The 17,827-nt window shown below is 34.1% G+C and overlaps 2 protein-coding genes across 3 annotated transcripts in view; one reads left to right on the forward strand and one right to left on the reverse strand.

The window, feature by feature from the left end:
- The window catches only part of LOC113232108 (V-type proton ATPase 116 kDa subunit a-like), a 45,648-nt gene extending 31,836 nt beyond the window's left edge, over positions 1–13,812 (forward strand). Inside the window, exons 5-15 of the mRNA XM_026466745.1 lie at positions 1,885–2,043; positions 5,976–6,152; positions 7,335–7,547; positions 7,939–8,089; positions 8,181–8,554; positions 8,943–9,052; positions 9,141–9,271; positions 9,916–10,133; positions 10,445–10,622; positions 10,999–11,170; positions 13,533–13,812. Of these exons, the coding sequence (XP_026322530.1) occupies positions 1,885–2,043; positions 5,976–6,152; positions 7,335–7,547; positions 7,939–8,089; positions 8,181–8,554; positions 8,943–9,052; positions 9,141–9,271; positions 9,916–10,133; positions 10,445–10,622; positions 10,999–11,170; positions 13,533–13,680 (2,031 nt within the window). The 3' untranslated portion in view covers positions 13,681–13,812. The remainder of the gene's footprint in view (positions 1–1,884; positions 2,044–5,975; positions 6,153–7,334; positions 7,548–7,938; positions 8,090–8,180; positions 8,555–8,942; positions 9,053–9,140; positions 9,272–9,915; positions 10,134–10,444; positions 10,623–10,998; positions 11,171–13,532) is intronic.
- A 2,098-nt stretch (positions 13,813–15,910) lies between these two features.
- Positions 15,911–17,827, reverse strand: part of LOC113231679 (katanin p60 ATPase-containing subunit A1-like) — a 24,052-nt gene continuing 22,135 nt past the window's right edge. The window contains exon 8 of one of the 2 annotated variants that reach the window (XM_026466137.1): positions 15,911–17,294. In XM_026466137.1, coding sequence (XP_026321922.1) covers positions 17,096–17,294 — 199 coding nt within the window. In that variant the 3' untranslated portion in view covers positions 15,911–17,095. The remainder of the gene's footprint in view (positions 17,295–17,827) is intronic. The other variant, XM_026466136.1, reaches the window with a different exon arrangement.

Genomic DNA, 17,827 nt, shown 5'->3' on the forward strand with positions numbered 1-17,827 from the left:
TACTGAGGCACCCTCTTTCCAACAAAATAATAATCTTCAAAATCGATTCACAAATGTCAAAGATAAAAAAGAGTTACGCGTAACATACATACATACATACATAAAAAAAGAAGAAAATACAGTCGAATTGATACCTCCTCCTTGTTTTGAAGTCGGTTAAAAAGTCGATAGAGTTTAAAAGCTCGCTCAACCAATTGCAAAAATGTAGTTGGTAAAACGCATTCTGCAAAACAAAGACTGCAAAACAAAAGAATGCGGGATTCTGCAAAACATACGGTTAGCCAAGTCTTTGAAGCATTTCCGCCATCCGCAACTAAAACGCGACTAATAAGTAAAAATATTGAAATTGTCTAATGATATTTCAGCTATGCATCGTTAGTGCAAGTTTCGATAAGTCGAACACGTTAACTAATTTTTAATGTTTTAAAAGAGAATTTTGTGCTCTAACTTTTTCTATTTAAAATGGACATTTGACCATTTGTCATTTAGCCACGTTTGTCAGTGGACGGCAGATTTAAGTTATAGTTTAAAATAAACTACACTTTATTTATAAACCTGAAACATAATTTAATAATTAATTGCAAGTTAAGCTAAATATGAAACAAAGTTAAAAATAACGTTGTAATTCCAAACCTTTAATTATATATAATATAATAATAATAGTTAGCCTATATTATCCCACTACTGCGCTGCGCGGCCCAATGGTGATTGGGAACTTCACACACAAACATCATAAATTTGCAGATGCGTGAAGGTTTCCTCACGATGTTTTTCATCACCGAAAACCTCGAAGTAAATTTCAAATTAAATTTCGCGTTAAAATTCCGAAAAACTCATACGTGCCAACCCGTATTCGTACTTAGTCGCTCGATATAATAATGAAAGTTATATGAAAGAAGTGTGTCTGAATCGTAGCAAGGTAAAGTTATAATTTCTGCCTTCACCAATATAAGGGCATGAAGTGCGTGTAAGTGTTTGCTTAGAATGTTATTTATAAACTAGAAATCTCAAATGCCTATTGCATTTTTAAAGCCTCCATTTGTAAATGTTTATCTCTGGCTAAACGAAACTTTAGATACCTCTAATTTAAATAAGGAATAAACCCGTATGTAGGTAAAATTTTTGTCTTAGTCTTTATTATCTAAAAGGGTGTTACATGCACCCTTTTAAGTAAGTAAGTAGCTCTTTGTCTATTTAGTTACGCTTTATAAGATTGTTCCACTCTCCTGTTACTGTTCGACTCTTTAAGAAAAATTATCAAAATCCTAAGTAACCTGTATTAATTAACGAAATAACTAATCTTTACTGTTTAAAAAAATGTTTGTGCCACACAACCTCTACAAACAAGTTTAGTTTACTAGAAAGATAACAAAAAACAATAAAAATTGGAAAAAGTACTTCATAGAAAAACAACCTTACATCGTCATTCCACCTTTTTATCGCCTTTTCTCCGGTTCCTGGCCACTCGTTTTTAAATTTTGAATCTTTCTTTAATTCCTTTGCCTCGCCATTCTGATTTTGTTTTGTTCCACCGTCACTTGCTGCCCGATCGCGGCAGCGAACACGTTTTCTCGTAAATTTTTTGAACCGTTTACCAGTTATCAAAAATCTCTTGTGCGATAAACATTATAATGATCACAAATATTAATAAAACGGGAATAATATTTATAAACTATTTCTTTTACGATTTTGAATTTGAATTTTTGAATTTTTTTAAATTTAATTTGAACTACACTCCTGGCTACATTGCAATCCTACTGAACATTCCAAGCGGTACCAGAAGCGGTACACGCTGTTTAGGACCATTACTTAGGTACCCCCTTCCCAACAAAAAAAGAACCATCAAAATTGGGTCACAATACATTTCTTAATTCATATTTATAGCAAAACAACGACGCAGTGTACGCTCATCTCGGTTTCATTGCCGGCGTAGTCGCCACAGCGAGGGTCCCTGCTTTCGAGAAGATGCTCTGGCGGATATCCCACGGGAACATTTTCTTCAAACAAGCTCAAATTGATGAACCTTTCAAGGATCCTAATTCTGTAAGTATTATAATACAGTTAACTCATACTTGCCCCGCTTTAATTATCAATGTTTACCATCATTATATTTTATCATTCACCCGATAAGAAAGGGGTCGTACCATACTCCAGCTGGGAAGCCCAAAAACAGGAAAAAATTGACACTTAAGATTCAAACTTGCCGCTTGTGATAAGAACTGTCGAAAGGTCAAAGTCAAAGCTTGATTGAGCCTATTATTGATATAGAGAAATAAAATTCGGTAATACTAAGTTTTATTTCGTTACTAAACTGTTTTGTTACCAACAGTACAGTCTCCAGCATTATATTGGGCCTTTGTATTACCACCTTGTGCACGTTACAGATTCAAAGCTACAAAAGTTTCAAAGTTAACAATTCCTACATTAGATGAATACCAGCCGTTGCCATTGTCGTAACTCCTTTTCACCGTATGAATTGCATCTTTCCAAAATTAACCAAACTACCAAAAAACTATTTTAAAGTTTATCAAGCGAAACCAATAGGTTAAAATTAATAATTTCTTACTTACCTACTTTTAAGCTTGTTTATTGTCAAATATGATCAGCTTAAATCTATGTATCGTCCATGTATAAGTACGGGTGAACAATCACAGTTAATGAGTATAACTCATGGAAAAAAGTGGTAACTGCTAAGATTTTAAAACAAAAGCATTTAACGCACCTTCAGAATTAAAGTGATCAAATTCAAAACAATAAGGAATGAATTTATATATAATGAATTTATAATATGAAAATGAGTTTATACCGTAAAACGATTTTAAAGATCATTGTTCATGTGGTAGTTAATTTCGAACTGACTCATTAAGGCTCGAAAGGCACAGACTGTATATGGGTCTCTTAATATTTTTGAAACTCAACTTCCGCGTCGACATGTAAACGCCCCGCATTTAGTGTTGAATCTGTACTGTAAATACAACGTGTCACCACAATTTTTGAAAAAGTGACGGATTAGATGTCTATGTATCCAACAGTGGCGAAAGGATATTTGAAGAAGTGAGCCGATAATAGAAGATATTTTTATTGCTTTTAATGCCTACTGCCAGGTAGGAAAGATCACGGGAATCGTTTTATATGATCCCATGGCCATTACTCAAATTACTATTACAGGGTTATTTGTAAAATACTAACAATCTCGCAGGACTATATTACCAACATCTACAAAATATAATAAATTTGCCAAACACAAACTTTTTTGTTATACTGTCTGACATTTTTGGATCTGTATTAGGTAGTGACTTGTCTAGCTACGCCTCCCGCGTGCTTTCTTTTGCTACCGTACAGAGATAACTTAAAGAGCCTGGATTAATATGTAATTACATATTTTAGATTTCAATAATAGACGTTCTTTAATATGTTTTCTACATAAATAATTGTGCAAATTTAAGTTTGTCCTAGTCACATCCTGTAACGTCGAAAGGTCATTCAGCCAGTACAAAGCGTTGTTCCGACCAAGCAGACAGAATTTTAATTTTGAGAATTTAAAAAGACATGTTGTGATTGTGTATTGTAACAATAACAGTACCGAAAATTAGATTGAAATGGAATAAAATTTGTCGATTTTGTTTTTATAATAAAGCGTAGTCTATGTGAAAACAGTTGCTTTTTTATCTACTTTTTTTCATATTTTAAGATTTTTTGCCCATATCACTTATTTTGTACTTTATACTGCATATTTATCCGAGCCCTTATCACCGTATAGATCTTTTTAAAATTTTTATATTTTTGAACGAAAGTCAATCTGATGAATCATTAAAAGACATGAATAAAAAATTGTTGTTTATATATATATAGTCCTTGGAGGTTGTATTTTACAAATAAGTTTGTAAATTTTTCTAATGTATCGTACCTCCTTCTCCTTTTAAATCTGTGCAAACTTATTTATAGTTTCGAGAAAATACATAAGTTTTAATTTTGATAACAAGAATTTAAAGTATTGGAACTTATACCCTTAGCTTAACTAAATCCCTTTGCTACTACACAGCAGACTTGTATCGGAACATGGGTATTAATCCAACTACTAACCCTACATTCCAAAGTTCCTTTATACCTTTTTTAAGTATGGTTATGAAATGTTTTAAATAGCTTATTCCTTTGTACGAGTTTCTCTTACCTTCTATCAATATAATTATGAACTCCGGTAACAGGGAAATAAATACTCTAAAAACTCAACAATAATAACAGTTCTATAAACTATCATCACGTACACTTACGAGAAACTAGCAAGTGTTTGACGGACATTAACCTCCGGTGTTATTGATTTTCCTTTGCCGCCGCCTTTGTAAAAGAATACTTTATAGCAAAGCCACCCCAGGTGCAAAGGTGAAAATACGTTCATTCCAAATACTTCTGAACACATAACACGCTACTTATAGGAGTATACATATTCTGTGGTTAGATCTTCTGTCATAATAAAGTTAATGTCTGTTAAAAAACCTCTTCATATTTTTCTATGTTTTACATCTTTGGTATACATTTTGACGCAGGTTAGACGCGTATAGTAACCCTCGAATGCACAGACTACATACCGTGCTCGAATGCATAACATTATTTTTATGGATATCTATTTTAGATTCTCGCCTCTCCCATGGCCTAAAAGGTTAATTTTGAATTTTTAAATGGGAGAGACATTTTCCCGACAATGTTACAGTCAACTGGGGTCAGGGACCCAGGTTCAAGAACCGGCGAACCATACGTGCCATATCAATCAGGACGGCCTTATTGTTATTTTTACTACCACCGTTTGCCGACTTTGTAAACTATTAGTGTTTGCTTATGAGGTGAGTCAAATGAAACTAAGTCAAATAAACGATAATACCTAACTACTAAACTACATATATGATTGCTTCCGTGTGGCAAATTTATCGTTGTATTGTATTGTAATTATTGTGCAGCGCTTCTATTTTCTCCATATCCCTCGGCAATCTTCGTATTTCGGCTGTCGTTGGGTTTTATGCAGTTGCCCTTTGGAAGTATATAGAGTTGCTATTACATTTTTTATTTATTATTATTATACAATGGGCGGAAAGCCTCTAAAATCACAGCCACGACAGATAATTTACAGGGTGTAGGTATTTATATTTTTTACAAGAAGCAGATACGTTCAAGAAAGACAAAAATTATTATTTTCAACTTGAAAACATGAAAAAAGAAATGCATTCAGATACAGACTGAATTGAAGTTATTAATAACCGGGAAAATATTAATTTTTAGTTATACAAAAGAAGCACACTTTATTTACTTTATACTTTGGTTAACTTGCTTATTAACAAGGAGTAAATGGTATTAAAAATAGGGAAATAGTTTTACAGCTCTATACAGTTCACATGGAAATCAAAACCAAACAACAATAATATAGTTTGATCAAAATTCAAATTACTATAGATTTTAAATGTAATAATTAATGGGCATGGAAATTAATATTCGTGTGCATTCGGAAATCCGATGATAGACGAGAGACGTAGAGGAAATAGAAGCACTGTATAATGCTTAAATACAACCTTCAAACAGCAAGGCCTAGACAGTCAAGGTTTCTAAGACTTTCAGGCACTTCCACACAACATTTGAACAGCCTTGGTAATCTATACAATATGCGGGAGTGCATATTGCGTCAAAGGTCATGCCGGTTCATTACTCATTCATTATTTTACTGTTTTCACTTGAAGGAGTGTGAGCACAACAGAATCGTTACATTAATTCTTACATTCCGATTTTTTTTTACTTCTATCGAGTTCACACCGAGACTATTATAAAAAAGTAAACAGCTTATAATCCATTTTTACAACCATATTAAACAGAATAAAGCACTTTTGATTATGAAGCCTTTAATCCTGTCAAAGATATGTCTTTCAAATATTTCAAGAAGTTATAAAGTGAAAAGGTGAGTCAACTTAGGACGTTTTAACATATTGTTTCAGGGTCATCCGCTACAAAAGACAGTATTTGTGGTTTTCTTCCACGGTGAACAAATCAAAATGCGCGTGAAGAAAGTGTGTCATGGATTCAAAGCAACACTATATCCTTGCCCAGCCACATACAAAGAACAACAGGAAATGTTGGCGGGAGTCGTGTGCAGGATCAAAGACTTGGAAATGGTAATATATCTTAAATTAATCGTCGCTATTATTATTGATAAAAATATCAAACAAACACAAAGAAAGCTTCCTTCTATTCAACTGGACTCGCAGCAGTGCTTTTTGCTTCACCAACTGAGCTACAAGATCGAGTCCCTGATCTTTGAATTTGGTTTAAACGGCTTTTTGTCGTAGCACCACCTGTGAGACATTTATGAAAGTTATTCACTCAGCCAGGTACCTTTACAGCTACCAGATGTCGCTACATTGATTGCAATTATTAGGTGTCACCTGTGCAATGAAAGTTTGTTCAAGGATTTTTTTGTGTTTATTCGATCTTTGTAATTAGTAATAATAACATGCGGAGTATTTTTATAACAAAAAATATAATATCGTGGTATTCCACGAAAAAAATTTCATAACTTTTTCACAGGTGGCGCCCAAATATTGCAATTAATATAATTGATTAAATATCATGATGTTTTTAATAAAATAATGATATTCAATAAAATATATATTGCATAGTCCCTATACTGATTTAAATTCTTGAATAAATTTCCCAAAGATAAGAACGAATGGGGACAGAGGTAGACCAGACTACGACGTCCACGTCTTGATTAGATTGGGAATATACTTAAAAAAACCAGATTAAAAGATTAGAATACAAAGCCATATATGAAGAGACTGATGTGAGACTTCACACACATTTTTGTGTTCGACATTTTGACCACAAAAATGTGTGTGAAGTATGTGCACAAACAGGTTACATTGTTATAAAACTTACATAAGACTAAAATATACATTTACTACAGAAAAGCACTTGTTGTTGGTTTGAGAATTTTGATGGGGTTAGGTCTACGTAATTGAAGGGACACGTCTATTCTCCTCGTGAATTTTGATGGGAGCTAGTTTGTTTTAAAAGCAAAGTAAGAATGGCGAGGAAAAAGAGTTATTGGAGAACGATTCAAAATTTCAAAAGTAAGTGGCCAGGAACCAGAGAAAACGGTGATAAAAAGGTGGGATGATGATGCAAGAGGTAGCACGATAACAAACACTTAGAAAAAATTTTAAGATCTACTGACTCGATTTGTAGCTCAGTTGGTAGAGCGGTGGCTCTGATTTGACACAGACACATGGTTCGAGTCCTACTAGGTCAAAGGAATTTTTCTTTGTATTAATAATGAATGTTTAACTTATTTTCAGGTTCTAGAACAAACAGAACACCACAGGCGTCTAGTTTTAGCAAACATTGCCAAAGACTTCAGCACATGGATGATGGCCGTACGAAAAGAAAAGGCTATCTATCACACACTAAATATGTTCAGTATGGACATAGTTAAGAAATGCCTGATAGCTGAATGTTGGGTACCAAAGGAAGATATAACAATCGTACAGAAAGCATTAGATAATGGAGTGGTACGTATCCGAATAGTATATTTTCGTGTGCAATTAATTGTTTCAGACTACGAAAAAAGTAAAAACTTAAATTCAATGGTAATTTTATGGAATTAAAACCTAAAAAATTTTCTTCTTTTTTGTAATCGGTTAAGAAAATGGATATGAAAGACTTATCAGTCAACTGTTATCTGTGACGACCTCAGTGGCCCAGCAGTTAGCACTGTGGGTGCTAGATGAGGAAATCCCGGGTTCAATTCTCTGTAGGATCGATTCGGAAACGAACTTGTAACCAGAGTTAGAGAGAGCCTCGGAGTTAATTTTGAAGCTCTGGTACTCAAAGTACTGGGTATATCTTAATTTGAGACCAGATTATTGGTGTAGTTGTCTAACGCCATTATCATTATTACAGAAGGCTAGTGGCAGTCCAATACCGTCAATTTTACACTATGTACCTACAAGGGAAACACCGCCAACATTCAATAGAACCAACAAGTTCACTAAGGGCTTCCAGAACCTCATTGATTCCTATGGAATCGCTACCTACAGAGAAGTCAATCCAGGTATTGTGGTATCATATGTTAAGTCTTCAAAGAAACCTTAAATTTTTATTTTTCCAAGAACTTGAATTATTTGTATTTTTTTCCTTTTCAGCACTTTATACAATAATAACATTCCCATTTCTCTTCGCTGTAATGTTCGGTGATCTTGGCCATGGAATCATCATGACAACTTTTGCCTCCATCGTCGTCTTCTACGAAAAGAAATTCCTTAAAGAGAAATCAGACAACGAAGTGTGGAACATCTTTTTTGGAGGACGCTACATCATACTGCTCATGGGGATATTCTCAATGTATACGGGATTAATATACAATGACATGTTTTCCAAATCCCTGAACATATTTGGCAGCACTTGGACACATTCGCATGATACTAGCGTATTAGGGAATCATTCGTCTTTAATCTTGAATCCAACCTATGATTATACAGGCAGTCCATACCCGTTGGGAATTGACCCCGTTTGGCAGGTGAAATGTATTACTTTATTTTAGCATTACAATAAAGATTAAGTTCGTTCAGGGAAGTACTATCACTCTACCTATTTCTACAGCCCAGCAGTAATCTGAACGTTACGGCGTTCCGATTTTAAAGGTGCTGGTGAAATTATAGGCATATAGGGACTTGTCAACTTGTGTCTCAGGGCTCTCAGGGTGACAGGTGCAGTGGCAGTATCCCTTAGATCTTTGCAATTTAAAGCTCTAAGTGGCACTGCAACTATTATGGAAAGGTGTGTCGTTTAGCACCAGGCGCACAACTTATTCATCCCGCCACTTGGTATCACAAAAGAAAATACTTCATTATCATGCAGAAGTGATGTTAAAAAATTATTTTTAAAACATTTTCTTTCTATTTCAGTTTGCAGAAAATAACATAATATATCTGAACTCGTTCAAGATGAAACTGTCGATTATTTTCGGTGTAATACACATGGCCTTCGGTGTGACAATGAGTGTGGTAAACTTCAAGTAATTACTGTATTCATAGAATTAGACTACGTAGAATTTACCCGTATTTTAAAGACAATCTTTTGTAATCTAATTAATGTTTTTTTAGCTATTTCAAGAAACCGGAGTTGATATTCTTACAGTACATACCACAAATTTTGTTCCTGTTGCTTTTGTTCTGGTATTTGTGTATTCTTATGTTTATGAAGTGGATCATGTATTCAGCGGATTTGGGCGTAGGTAAGTTGTTTCATAAGTTTTTGGAGCTACTGTTTTTTTTGCGTAGGTACTTTATAAAAATTTCAATCATAGATAACGTAACTGCGAATTTTGGTCTCAGAGAGATAATACGCAGGAGAAACAACATCGTTTATTATAAGTCTAGAAATAAACCTTTATGTCCGCTTGCATTAAAATTATACCTCTGCCATGCAGAAGTCCCAAGTACGATTCCCGGGCCGGGAGAAATATTTTTATGGCCTACATTTAATTCTCCTGTGAGTTTGAGTGTAATTTGTGGTTGTTAATGTGTGTGTCCATAGCACCCATAAAAAGTACGGTCTAAACCAATGCTTGCAATGCAAAAGACACTCTTCATACATTGTGTTAAGAGTGTCTTATCAATTTAAGCATTGGTTTCAGACATACTTATATTTGTGCAAGTAATGACAATAAAAATACCGCACACACTGGACATAAGTTCCCAATAACTTTGTTCTAATGGTTCTAAGAAACATGTTTTATGATTTGTCATTTTCCAATTGAAATGTGTCAAAAAGCTTTAGCGAATTTCTTTAATTAAGAGTGGATTAGAGCCTCAATATTTTATTTCATACGTTTTATACACTAACTACAACATTCTCCCAATGTCTTCTGTCCTACAGACGTCGCGTATGGCACGTCTTGCGCTCCTTCAGTGCTGATCCTTTTCATCAACATGATGCTAATGAAAAAGTCTACAGTCAAAGAGTCCTGTAAAGAATACATGTATGATGGACAAGAAACGTTACAGAAAACCTTCCTTGCCTTTGCTTTCCTTTGCGTTCCCGTTATGTTATTCGGGAAACCCATTTACATGGTTTGGGAGAAAAGAAAACGAAAGGTAAAATTCTTTGATAATGAAACTATTTTTTCGTATCTAAAAATGTACGCAATTTAAATCCGAAAATAAAATGTGTAACATAAAAATAATTTGGAAATGTGCGAATAATTTTATAGCGTTCTTTACATATAAATAATAGAACTATTTTAAAGCGCAGTCAGTCATTCTATTTGTTAACAAATAACTGAATTTGTCTTGGATATTAATTCCAAGTATGATTACGTACGTACGATTTGTTTCCAAGAAACATTGTGGTAATTGTAGAACAGACCAATTATTTTCTGAAATTTGAAAGCAGTTTTCTCTCACAGCAATACCGGCAAGGCGTCGAAAGCGGAGATACAACTGAAGTTGCAAATACTCACAACTCAGAAGCCATGGGCGAGTTATTGATCACACAAGCCATACATACAATTGAATATGTACTGGGAACGGTGTCCCATACAGCATCATATTTGCGTCTTTGGGCATTGTCTCTTGCTCATGCACGTAAGTCCATGAATGTTTTATTACCTTACCTCCATTTTCTTTCTTATAACTATTGGGACGAAAGTGGTATGATTCTAAAATTGACATTGACTCCTACTAGTCAATCATAGTACCTACTGAATTTATTATGAGACCAATATAACTTAAAGGGATGATATACCGTGTGTTTCCGTGATATATCGTGAATAAAACACCCTTCTTCTTGAGACAATTTATTTATAAATAAGAAGATGCGTGCTTTATTCGCAATATAGTTTCGCTTGCTCTACTGGTCGCTATATGTTTAGTTCAAAATCATAATATTCTACAATACTGCGTTACTGTGTCAAGGCATCGATTTGTAACAAATAAATGGAATTTCAAACGTCTTTTACAGAGTTATCAGCCGTCCTTTGGCAACGGGTCCTCAAAATGGGCCTCAGCGGAAGATCAGCAGCTGACGCTATAGTGTTGTACGTAATATTCGGCGTATGGGCTTTCTTTACACTCGCAATTTTGGTACTGATGGAAGGACTTTCCGCCTTCTTGCACACATTACGGTTACACTGGTGAGTGCGTCTAAAGAGATTGAAACTGTAACTTAAACTTACTAACTAACTTAACTTTTTGTATCACTCATGAATTCTGTAATTACATACTAGATTATGGTGTCCATTTTAGGCATATGAATTAGACTAAGAAACGATGAGTCGCGAAACTGACAGTACAAAAATGCTTTAAATAAATTCACACAGTTGAAGCAAAAGTGACTATCGTTACAAGCACGACACATGTACGGTCAATTTTCCAAGGAACTAAGCTGCTGGTCAAGCCAAACTATGTCTAACTAGAAACGTTCCACTCGATTACTCGTCATTTAATTGACACAAATTGATACATACCACGAAGGGTTTATTTTTAAAACGCGCGTTTTTTTATCGCTCGGTTTATTCCGAGCTTGTCTACGAAACTAAAATTAACCTAACAATACTCCCGTTAAGACGAATGTCGTGGTAACACACTAAATGTCGGATTTGACGTCATTATAGATGCTAATTATAGTCACGCTAATTGCGTTCGGCTGTTAACGAAAGCAATGACCTAATTTAGGTGTGTGTATTGCGAAAGGCCACAAATAAAATGTAATTTCAATTATTTACTTGCATCGATCCGAACATCGAACACGGAGGGAAAGTATTTTATGTGTTGTAGATATCGTCGCCTTACTTTCTCAAACTCGTATCTTAAAGCACAAAGTAACTGAATTACAAAAAATGCATTGTATATACAAATTTTGCAGGCTGATTTCACATCACATTTCCTTCATATTCAGACTTCTCTGATTTCATACACAGGCTTTTACCCATTCTCAAAGTAATGCATCCAAATTAACACCCTTGATAAGAAAATTTAAAATAAATAGAAAGTTTTGCCATCTCCCCGCATAATCACTCTTTATAAGATATGTGTTGAGAAAGTAAGGCATCCATATGACATTTTGCTTCATGGAGATATTATTTTATTTTTAAAACTAAGAAGTATTTCTTACTTTTTACATTCCAATGCTTAAACGGTTGCATGTCTCTTTAGGAAATCGAGCCGACCAAATTTAATGTTAAAAAAAATCAACCAATGTTTTCATAATACCTACCTAACAAAAGGATCAATTATGAATTGACCCTTTTGATAGGTAGGTATTATAGGTAGATAGGCTCTCTATCTTAATTTAAAGAAACACCGTTCATATAATAATACAATTAATTAAAAAAAGAAACAAACTTCGTACTGCCTATGTTTTTCAAATACTTATTACAATTGGTTTTATATTTATTGATTGGTTTATATGTATTATAATTGATTTGTATATTCGTAAATACGTATTATAATTGATTTTCCTAAATTTAAATAAAAATTTCATGGGAGGAACCCCATGAAAGGAATTAAATAACGAACTAAGTTACTTATGAGGAATGAATCCTTATAATCGACCCTTTTAATCAGCATCATGAAAATACAGGTACTTTTTTACTTTTGGTCGGATCGATTTCCAGAAGAGGCAAGGAATTGAAAAAATGCAGTAGCTATCGCTTTTTTTTAAAAATAAAATAATGTCTCCATGAACCAAAATATTCTATCTACAATATTTAACGTGCTTTCCCTACGTGTCTCATATCCGCGACGCTCTGTCTACTTGTATTTATGCAAGAATGTACATACAATCAGCAGTGACACATTTACTATACTCCTCGAGTTAAAAAATACTAGGCGGAGTATCGATTCTTTCTTTTTTTTAATAGTTCGGAGCATTTACGCGCCCAAAATTTCACAATTAATATTTTTCCCCATACACTTAACATGATGACCGTTAACCTTAGTTACCTCAGATCACAGAAGAGCTTCATTGCGACCCGTAGAATTGTATTTTTATGCTACTTTCAATTTTCATGCATGTCGGTTGAGAAAAGTAGCTTCTAGAATTTGAGCAGACATAGCTTCTTTCTCTACGCATCGATAACGTCTTTTTTACTTATTTTAAGGTTACAATAAAAACTATGCCTATTATTTCATATTCGTTTGTCTGACACAGTATTTATTTCTGACACACTGTCGTAATTTTGATTTTGAAATTTACTAAGAGCTTTTCGGTGAAGGAAAACATGATAAAACGTCGAAGAAGGTTCACAATCCTCGGAAAACGTGTGAAGTCGCCAACTCGCATTGTGTTAGCAGCGTGAAGGACTATGACCTAAACCCTCGCCTGATACGAGGCTCGTGTCCAACAATGGGATGTATAAATGGGTTGATGATGATGGTATAACTTATCTTTCTAAGAATTAATAAATATCCACCTTCAATTGTTTAGTTCAATTTTGGTGTTACATCAAATATATTAAAACAAGTATACTTAAGTATTTTCATTTTAATTTTCAGGGTGGAGTTCATGAGCAAGTTCTATGACGGTCAAGGTTACCTCTTCACTCCGTTTTCTTTCGCCGCCATACTAGAGAACGACGAAGAAGACAGCAAAGCTCGACTTAAAGAACAACTTAAGGAGAATAATGGAAGACCACCAGAGTGATTCCCTTTGTCATTCATTTAATTCATATTACGTACTTTGCGTGCGTTTAAATTGTGGACTTATTCGATATAATTCTTCTACTATGCCTTGTGTAGTTCCCACTGAACCTCTGGAATTTCCAAAAGAAAACCGTATGATATTAGACATTGTCTCTCTGTCCAACTAGTACACGACGCAACGTCGTTTTGTGGGTGAAATAACATCAATCAATAGTGAACTCCAAAGGTCAGCTTTATTCTTTCTTAATAAACGGGTTTATCTTTTCTCCTGAGATAAACAAAAACATTACGACAGTCTTTACGCTAAATCTTTTTTTATTGCCTAGTGACATTTCTGTGCTATAGACAATTTGTATTATGCGCCTAAGTTTTTGCGCCGCTGTCAATGATCGTTCTTATTACGTAAGATTAAATATTTCTACATAAAATTTGATAATAAGTACTATATGGCAAAATATTGAGCGTGTATAAGCTGTTCAACATGACATTGAAGTGATTCAAATTATTTTAATTGGTTGTTAAAACTTATATACCCTAAAACAGTTTGTTGAAATGCATTTTGGTTAATGAAGTGTAATAACGGAACGGATCTATTTTGTGATAGATACCAAAAAATCATGTTGTGATATTACTTCAAGGAAATCGGAATGAATTATGATATTTTTAAAATTTTAGTTGAATATAATATATATGTACAGCGCTACTATTTTCTCAATCAAACTTCGTCTTTCGGCTGTAGTCGGGTTTTATTCAATTGCCCTTTGCCTTTGGTACAGATCGGATGCTCTCAGTCGACTTGGAAGTATATAGAGTTGCTATTACATTTTTTATTTATTATACAATAGGAGGAAAGCCGCTAAAGTCACAAGCAAGACAAATAATTTACAGTATGTACCTACATGTATTTTTACGAGCAGCCGATACGTTCAAGAAAGACAACAATGGTTATTTTCAAAAAGTCCACAATCGTGTTTTTGTAGCTTGTGGTGTTTCAGTCGGAGCAGTGAAGAATATTTTAAAAGAATATGACAAAAAAATAAGTCAGTTATCGAGTTCTTAGGTTTTCGCGATTGTTACACATAGGAATTGAAACTGTTTTTCCGGATTTAAATCACGTATATTTGTTTTTTTCAAACAAACCGACGTTTCGGGCCCTTTACAGGTCCCATGGTCACGGTAGATAAGTCAGTTCCTTTTCAGTTACCTAAAAAGGTACGAAAGAACAATACGTAATTGTTAATTATGTATTTTTCATTAATAATCGGAAAAGTATTCATTTTTAGTTATATAAAAAAAGTACACTTTATTTGCTTTATATTTTTGTTAACTAGCTTAATAACATGGAGTAAATGTTATTAACAATAGGGAAATAGTTTTACAGCTCTATATAGTTCACACAGTAATAAAAAAAAAACAACAATAAAGTACGTTGTTCAAAATTCAAATTATTATAGATTTTAAATGTAATAATTAATGGGCATGGAAACTAATATTCGTGTGCATTCGGAAATCCGATGATTGCCGAGGGACATTGAGAAAATAGAAGCATGGTAACACAAGTATATAAGCAGTATCATAAGTATAAAATGTATATTCGTAAGTTACTGTAAGAGATTTTGTTGTTATTATTGTTATTTTATCAATTTTTATCTCGTTGTCAGCCAAAGACATTGTCATCGTTATGTTTCGGTAGCATGCTGTTTTTGTCTGTAAATAATAATTTATCATATCAGTGCCTTTAAATAAGAGAAGCTTTGAATTCAATTGGTGCAATTGTTTTAAAAAATGTATAATTATTGTCCGGACCAATTTGTGGCCTTATTATATTCACGTCTAAAGACATTATGTAGTTATATAATGTTTTTATTGGATTAATAAAAGTCTATCGTACTAAATTCATTATACATTTATTAATCATTTTATGTGTACAGGTATTTATAGTTCGAGATTACATGACTTCACATTTTAATTAATACACAGAAAAATTTTCTTACGCAAAACACCAACAATATACAAAACGTGTAAAAACGTTTTCTCATAATTCCTCTTTCAATAAACAAATTTAACCCCATTCCGAGTAAAAATTTCAAGTAATAATTATTACTTACTACATCTAAGTAAAAAAATCTACAGTTGGGTAATTTTCATGTTAGTTTTCTCTACCTAATTTCAATGACAATTTTTATTATACTTAAGTATTCGAGAATAATAATATTAAATAATATGTCAGGTTACTACACTCGAATATTAAATCATGTTTACTTCAAGATAATATTCTAAAGTATTTAAATAATAAATATTGCTACCGAAATTAGGTAGAAAAAGTAACCTGAAAAAATTATCCAAATAAGACGTCGCATATTATATACTACTTACAATTTTTGTTTGTAATCTTATCTCATACGTAGAGTTTAAATTTAATTTAGGATTACTTTTGTGCCAATGTGTGATATCACTGGCCATAATTACAATAAAACTATAGCTAACCTGTGGATATAAATACGATAGAAAACACGTTGATCATACTTTGTGAAGAATTAAACCAATTAACTTTTGGTAAAGAAACTAATAACGAGAGACAATACACGTCAAATTTTTAAACAATTAGTAATTTAGTTCCTATAGACTCTGCGATCAAGTCGTTACATTTCAATAAATAAATCAATAAATACAAACCTACTCTTAATTTTTAGAAAAAAAGACAATCGATTCGTAAGTTAAGTTATAAATTTACGAAGCTTCCGCTATTTGCAAGTAATAATTTACTTGATTGTTACAGTGGGTGCGTCAAGCCACGGTAATCATGGCAAATCTTGCAAAGTAAGGCATCGCAGATTTAATTATACCAGTATTCCATCAAAGCTACAAGTGTACAGTGTTCATAATTATGTCAAATATTGGATTTGCTTCCATAGGCCAAGCAAATTATTTTTTTTGACAAATTATTCAAAAATTGCAATAGCAGTAGATTTACACCTAATGGTTATAATTTTAGCAAACGTTTGACGTTATTATGACACTGTGTTAACTACAAGCCTACAGTATGCCATGGATCTTAAACATTACAGGTAGACAATGAAGTATATTTTACACATAATTCAAATGATACTCTTTGAATAATTTCGATATAAAACTCACATTAAAATGTCCACTTGAAACGCAACTCCAAATTCACATAACGTACCTACGAAAGCATTGTACATGTCTGTCATAAAATTCATGTTTAAAGTCGATACACGTCTTTAAAATAACAGCACTGCGATAAGTATAGTCCTGATTTTCGGATCAATCGGCACTTTCATATAACACTGCAAAATGATGAGCTGGTGCTATTAAGGGATCGTGTCGATTGTTCTGTACGCTCCTCAGGATTCCCGCATCCGTTGGAGTAGCGCCTGAAGCGCTGGGGCGCGCCGCTAGGAACATCCATGCTTTTGCATCCAGTTCGTATATCTGGCGACATCGTTGGTGGTCACCGTGCGGCGAGTCTTTTCTATTGCTGTCATCAAGTCCTCTTTGGTGACCGGTGCCTCGAGCTCTGACTGCTTTATTTTACGTATTTGGTCGGGAGACTTGCCTGCTATCTTGCGACGCATGGTCATCATTGCTGCATCCCTGCAATGTACAAGTATCTGATGATATTTCTTAGGTTCAATTTATATTACGAAGGAACGGAATGGAATCGAATTTTTGTAACGGTATTGTACATAGCGTAATGAACTTTATGGTCAACTGTGTAACGTACAAACTAGATACGAGCCAAAAATCACGTCTCGCGTCTTTCGCGGAATGCTCGCGCATGCTCGAGAATGCTCGCTCATCGGCGGAAAGTGGCGCGGAGGCAGGCGCAGTGTGACGTCAAACGTCGACGAAATACTATAGCCCCAAGGCGCAGTCGCACAAATGCTCGTGCATTCCACCGACCGCGCGCGCCTTCTCGCGTAACGAGGCGAAGTTGACGCTTCCGTTCCATTCCGTTCCGCCGCAATGTAAATTGAGCCTAAATGTCACCTACTCATAGTTTAAAAAACAAACTGTACCCTAAAATTCACAAAAGTACCATACCATAAACACAGTAATGTCCTACCATTGCTAACAGGTTACCTCTAAATTTTTAAGCTATGCCCCAATGCAGGCTTTCAAAGATC

Source organism: Hyposmocoma kahamanoa, unplaced genomic scaffold (genome assembly GCF_003589595.1).
Source record: "Hyposmocoma kahamanoa isolate Upper Pololo Valley unplaced genomic scaffold, ASM358959v1 66, whole genome shotgun sequence".
Taxonomy (NCBI): domain Eukaryota; kingdom Metazoa; phylum Arthropoda; class Insecta; order Lepidoptera; family Cosmopterigidae; genus Hyposmocoma; species Hyposmocoma kahamanoa.